This window comes from Myotis davidii, unplaced genomic scaffold (genome assembly GCF_000327345.1).
Source record: "Myotis davidii unplaced genomic scaffold, ASM32734v1 scaffold188, whole genome shotgun sequence".
NCBI classification, from domain to species: domain Eukaryota; kingdom Metazoa; phylum Chordata; class Mammalia; order Chiroptera; family Vespertilionidae; genus Myotis; species Myotis davidii.
In genome coordinates, this window is record NW_006299270.1 from 43,045 (window position 1) to 49,852 (window position 6,808).

General features: G+C 33.9%; 1 protein-coding gene across 1 annotated transcript in view; it reads right to left on the bottom strand.

Annotated features, from left to right (window-relative positions):
• LOC102756170 (ovostatin homolog 2-like) overlaps positions 1-5,702 on the bottom strand; it is a 33,539-nt gene extending 27,837 nt beyond the window's left edge. The window contains exons 1-7 of the mRNA XM_015571174.1: positions 5,572-5,702; positions 5,111-5,294; positions 4,436-4,592; positions 3,164-3,216; positions 2,773-2,793; positions 1,995-2,163; positions 1,421-1,505 (exon numbers count right to left, since the gene is read on the bottom strand). Of these exons, the coding sequence (XP_015426660.1) occupies positions 1,421-1,505; positions 1,995-2,163; positions 2,773-2,793; positions 3,164-3,216; positions 4,436-4,592; positions 5,111-5,294; positions 5,572-5,636 (734 nt within the window). The 5' untranslated portion in view covers positions 5,637-5,702. The remainder of the gene's footprint in view (positions 1-1,420; positions 1,506-1,994; positions 2,164-2,772; positions 2,794-3,163; positions 3,217-4,435; positions 4,593-5,110; positions 5,295-5,571) is intronic.
• Between the last annotated feature and the right edge of the window lie 1,106 nt (positions 5,703-6,808).

A 6,808-nucleotide genomic window follows, 5' to 3' on the forward strand; every position in this document is an offset into this window, starting at 1 on the left:
TTTTATAGATTAATATACTGAGATCAAGTAACACTTTCCCACATTGTAACTGATGAGATTAAAATTCAAACTCAGATCTTCCTCAATCCACAGTCCACTTTCTTTCCATTCCACTAATTTATTTCTCTCTATTTAAAAATCCTTAATGCTTCTGAGATTTTGACTCAATTTAAATAATTAAAATCCTCTGTCAGACCCTGTCAGCATGACTCAGTGGTTGAGTGTCAACCTATGAACCAGGAGGATTCAATTCTGTGGTCAGAGCACATGTCCAGGTTGCAGGCTCGATCTTCAGTGTGGAACTTGCAGGAGGCAGCCAATCAATGATTCTCTCCCATCATTGATGTTTCTATCTCTCTCTCTTTCTCTCCATTACTCTCCGAAATCAATAAAAACTACTTTAAAAAAAACCTCTGTCAGCTCTAAATATTAGTTACATGTGAGAAGCAAGGTTCAGTTATACCTGAAATATCTTATTTCTTCTCACTGTCTTTTATTTATGAAGTACAATTCTTATTGTAGTGCTAGTAGCCTGGTGCACAGATTTGTGCCCATTGAAAGGAAATTAATTAGAAGAAATAACAACACAATATAACAACACCAAAGACATGCTCTAAAAACAACAAAAACATGATATAAAAACAACATTGATAAAAACAATGACTGATAAACTGATTAAACTTATTCTAATATCTCCTTATATACCACATTAAGAGTAAAAATATTTTCAGAATGCTTGACTAATTTCCCTTGTGATGAAGTATTTACAACTTTAATGTCACACGCTCTTCGAACTCTAGAAAAAGCAAGATATAACTGACCATGTCTGAAAATTGGTTCAGGTAGGAATATTCCTACTCTGTCTAGACTGGCACCAGTGAGAGCTTTATATGAATTGTGCATGCGCAAGTCAACGTTTATTTTTAAATTGCCAGTGTGCATCATATGTACTGGCCGGCCAATCTTTGTATACACAAAGACATATGCTATAATATTATTTATTATTAGAAAAAACAAATGGAACAGCCTACATGTTATATAATAAAAGTGGTTAAGTAAATTTGGTATAGCCAGAGTCATTTATGTAGCAAGAAACTAGAATTCATGAAAATATTGGCATATATGGGAACATGTTTCTTAATTATAGTGGGTAGAAAAGTATGATTGCAATTATAGAAACTTCATGAAAGATTAGAGAAAAATAAATCCCAGTATCAATGGCATTAGTGGAATTAATTATAGGTAATTTCTTATGTTTTTCTTTATATTTTTAATATCTCTTATAATGGCAATTCATTACTTGTCTGATAATTTTAACATAAGCATACAAATAATTAAAGTTACATGCTTAATTTCATTTCTTCTTCTCTCTGAGCCTTGCATTGACATGTGATGTCAAATATCCTGAATAAATACTTACTTAGCACATGCATCCACTTGGAATTCCTCATCTGAAATAGTTACTGTTTGTGGTACATTGACTTTAACTTCAAACTTAGGCAAGACTGGAAACAAAGAGAAATATAGTTGAGCCCCTACAAATACTGGAGAGGAGAATTTATTACAATTACATAGCTAGATATGGTTCTATGCACCATATTTTCCTCTGTGTACATCTGTATACACCATGTTTCAGTTGCCCCAAATTCTGTGCACTAGTAAGTGACGGTGTCTCATTAATGATTATTTCCCTTTCCTTCCTCTTCTCTATTTTTATAACTTTACATTTATTTGTTGTAATACTTCCCAGAAGATTGTGTAGATTTTATAAAATGAGATATTTCTTACAAAGTAAAGGCAAGGGTCAGAAAAAAGGATGAAGGCAAGGAGTGAGGAGCAAGAAAGATAATAAAGCAGAAAAGGCCAAGAAAGGAAGATGGGAGGACACCAAACAAAGCTCCACCTACTTTTTCTAATTCTAACATAAAAGCTACTTTGTCAAGTCCTCTGAAAGCTTAATTTATACAGAACAATTATAAGTAGCAACTGGTTACCATATCTATTAACGGTAAATGGGTGTGTCAATGTCTTTCCTGATGCCCTATTCACAATGATAGAGTATTCGCCAAACATTGGTTCTGAAATCAATCTGAATGAGAGTTGGGTAATATTTTGAAAAGGAGCCACGTTTTTCCATTGAAAAATCCCATTGTTTTGAGGATCCTAGAAAATAAAGAAGAAATAAAAACAGAGGTCATATAAGAGTATTATCTTTTCCTTCTTCATTTGGGTACTTTCTGTAATTATGCGAAGTAAAGCTTTTTCATTGTATTGAACTAACTAGAGGCTTCAGCTACATTTAGATACCATACTGCACAATATCAAAGATCTGAATTAGTAGAAAGAGACTCCATTAACTTTTTCCTGAAAACCAAAATTCTATTTTATAATAATAAAATCACCTTCTTAGCTAATTTCTAAATTTGTAGGTGTATATGCTTTCTATTTCTTTAAAATAACATATGGCTAAATTAGGATTAAGCAGGGCCAGCAGCCAAAATTAAGCAATTTTAAACATAAAACTCCTTTAAAAAGAGCTCAATCTTTTCTTTTCCTTGAAAACTTAAGTTACTGCACTTGTCACACAGACTATACTAAAAACGACAGCCCTTTGTTTAGTTCTTCATCGGATGTCTTATATTGTGTATATAAAGATTTTCTCCTCCGCTATTTCAGTTATCTTAACTTGTAACTATGCATAATGAAAACTAGACACAAATCACTATTTATCTGAATATTTAAAATAATAGAAATGAAAAAAAGATTTCTTACCTGAAGTGTGATTAAAGGATACTGCAAGAGGGGAAAAAAAGTAGGTTAATATTGTAATAGTGCACTGTTTTTTCGCCACATATTGCATTTATGAAGATTATTTGACCTAATTTAAGTATTGAGACTTCGCTCTCATTTTCCCAGAGGGCAAAAGGTTTCATGCAACCCATTCTTACATGATGAAAATCTTAAATAAATAGAAATTAACTCATGATAAATGAAAGTTTTATGTTTAAATTTGAGGTTTAGCAATGAAACTATAGCTATATAGTTCGCTATGTTAGAATCTATTTTCATACTTATGAAAAACTTCCTGATGACACTTTCTATAGCAATAGATTTGTTTAACTTGCTTAAATTTCAGTGTATCATTAGAAATTATTGAACTCACCAACTCCTCAACAGGTTTGAACTTGGTATTCAGTGTCACAATACGAATTTGAACTAAAAGAAAAGAGGGGCGGGGGCAATATTTTTTCTTGTTATTTCTCTCCTAGGTATAGTTGTTTACAAATAGACATAGAAATAAATTGCCTTCCTATCATAGAATACTGCTCTCCCTTCTCCCCTAGCTCTGATTTGATCTTATCTTATTGCGCCATTGTAATTCCTCTGCTGATGACGCTGGTTGCTGCGAAAGCTGACACTAGCTACTGCCACCACCGGAATTTGTGGCAGAATGAGTCATAGAAGGAAAAACGTGAAATATGTATGGTAGGAGTTAAACATAATTTTTCTGGGAAAAATGTATTGATGTTAACAAACATTACAGTATATTAATTTGAGCAGAATTCTAGAAAACCATCTTAGCTATTTTTTTACACAAGCCTGTCCATCATAGCATTTTAGTAACTCCAGAGAGAGAATATAATGCAGCAAAAAATCTCACTATATAAATTCTGTTTCAATTCTTTTGTTTCTTTTCAATAAATCAAACAAAATCTATAGTTGCTCTCGTTTAACCTTCTATTTTACATCTCTAAGATCAGAATTTGCTTGGCAAAGGCCAATAAATCATTAACAAAGTCAAGACAAAAACGAATTCTTTTGAGTCCTTGGTTAGTGTTCTTTATGCTATCTTCTACTTAGAATAACAAAGAAAACAGAAGGGCTTTGCTTTGGTTTTCAGATTTATGATTACTTCTACCGAAATGGACAATAATAATAGTGATAATAAATGTCATTTACGGAGTCTTTACTGTGTCCTAGGTGCTGCTTTACATTAACGATCTGATTGTATCCTCACGATATTTGTATAAGTGAGATATTTTGATTATCGTCATTCTACAGATTTAAAAAGTTGAGTCTAAATAGAGATTTAACTAGTTTACCCAAATGGTAAATTATGGAGCAACAATTCAAACCAAATAATTTTGTTCTACATCCCATGCTTTGTAACCATCGTTTTATGTATGCCTGTCACTAGAATTTGTACAAAGTAAAAGTGGCATGCAAAATTTTAAGAAGCAAAGCATTCAATTACTGGAGCTTGAAGAAATTATTGTATAATTGACCTACTCAACCAGTAAAAATTCTAGAGATCCACGATTCTATAACATTAAGGATAAATTTAAGACTAAAATTCCTATGTTTGGGTTGCCCTAAATTTTAAGAATGTGTTCATAAGGTCAAGGATACAAAGGAAATGTGAATATTGACTTACCATTCTCTCCAGGTTTGTAGATGGGTTTATCTGTCTGCACGAAGGTTACTGTCTCTTCTGAAACGAGTGCTACGGACCGCCTCTCAAAGATTTCAATAGTATCACCCTTAGCCAACAATGTCACAAAAGCTAACTGTTCAGAGGACTTTTGAGAAACCTGTTTATGTTGAAGAACAGAGAATGGGACAATTATCTGTAGACGTTAAAAAGGTGAACAGTCTCTTAATTTGGGTTCTCAGTCTGAGAGCATTTTAAGATCATTATTTCTTAATGAGAGACTGTGATTACTTGTTTTAATTTCTTTATTTTTTTTAGTATGAAAACAGTTCTTAATAAACTTCTTTTTATGCCTTCTTGCCTTCTATTTGTTTGTTGCCCCGAATTCCAATTCTGCTTCCCTTTACCTAGATTCTGTTTTCTCATATTGTTGAACAGCTCTATCAAAAAGCAGTAATTACATTTAATCACTCCATATAATAGAAAAAGGTAATATCTCACACATTTTTTGCATATGTTAATTTTCATTTTGTTTATTGCCTCAGAAATTCTCTTGTTTTATTCCCTAGCTTCCATAAGTCATCTGAAATCAAGATTTGTTATGCCTCTAAAATGAAATTTTAAATAATAATTTCATGTTCCCATTCAAAGTTCTGAAATGGCAAATCAGTGCCTCACCTGGAAATCTGCACAAGCATAGAAGTTCTCCTCCTCCACAGGCCGGTCAAAAATAGTGACATTGACTTCATCATACTCTAGGACAATACTCAAGGATACAGACTCATTCAGGTTTAAAAGGTGGAGACAGGCTTTTTCTGGAGAGTGACTCTGAATCACAGAGGAGATCCATAGAATATATTGCCTAGATAGGAGAAATGCAGAACACGCATAAAAGGCAACGTTAGCTTATTGAAATGGTCCTGAAATAGACACATCTTTCATTACAATGAATGCTAAGTACACAGAGAGAGGTATCTTAAAAAATATGTCCATTCCCTTTATACACTTGTTTAAAAATTTATAAGGCAAACCAGCACTCAGTCTCAGAAGTGGTAAAGTATCAAATGCTAACACAGAACAGGTTTAATGAGGTCTCCGCTAGTACTTTAATATGAATAGAGAGTATAATATTCCCTTACGGTTCTGAAGCCAGAGCAACAGTAAAATGAAGCCAAAAGGTGCTCAGAAGCAGGGTGAGCACCATTTTATCCCAATGCCCGAACAAGAAAGAGTTCCCTATAACTATTATCTCTGTCTCTTTGTCTCTCTTTTTCTCTTATTAGAAGACAACTGCCTCAACTCTCCCCTGTCTTTCCTTCCTTCTACTCTGCCCCTCTCTGTATAGTGTTGCTTTTATAGCCACACAACGAAGGATCAATTACTTTTTTTGGAGCAAGTATCATAAGAACCATCAATCACACTTGATCGCCTTTCCCATTATTTTCCAGGGGTTGTTACTTAATATAGGACTTCCTTCTTAAATTCACCGATGCTGCTGTTTTTGGAATTAGCTGTAGAGGCTGAACAGGAAGAAAGAGGAAAACAAAGAAAGCAGTTGTGTGACACTTAGGAGTTCATTAGTTTAATTTAGTATCTTGCTCACAGGGCTTACCGCGGTACCAAAAGCATAAATTTGTAGGAATTAGCACATGAAAGAAAACTGCCCCTCTAAGGAGCTGTGGCTAGGACAATTCCAGAAAGGTAAAATTTCCAGGCTTCTGAGAGAAGTAGCATATCTGATGTTGCCAAAACCTAGATACAAATAGATATCTCAATGCAGACTCATTTTACAGATAATTGAAACTGTTAAGTCATGCTTTTATAATTTCATAATACAGAATACAGCATTTAAAAAATTGCTATGCATTCAACATTTACTATGACTTTCTTTTGTTACAATGTTCAATATCCTTTTTTACCTTACATATAAGAAAAAAAAAGAAAGAAAATGTGTTGAATATGTGTGCATGCATACACACATACTAGTCACTTCTGGTAGAAATGAAAAAGATTTAATGTCATTTTGATTGTAAACCATTTCTACCAGGAAAATGAGCCATACCAAAGTAGCTGGTAAGCTCTTGACAGCGTCCAGTGTGATAATTCTTCCTTCATCATGTTTTCTTTAGCATCCTTTCTAGTTCAAATATAGATGGAGTTATTATACTAGGTAACAGAAGACAGGAACTGGTGTCAGCCTTTTAGAAATAGGCTTGCAACAGTGCAACAGCAAGTACAAAGGAAAAAAAAAAGGACATAACCAATTATAACAGACTAGAGGCCCGGTGCACAAAATTTTGTGCACTCGGGGGGAAGGGGGTGTCCCTCAGCCCGGCCTGTGCCCTCTCGCAGTCTGGGACCCCTCGGGAGATAACA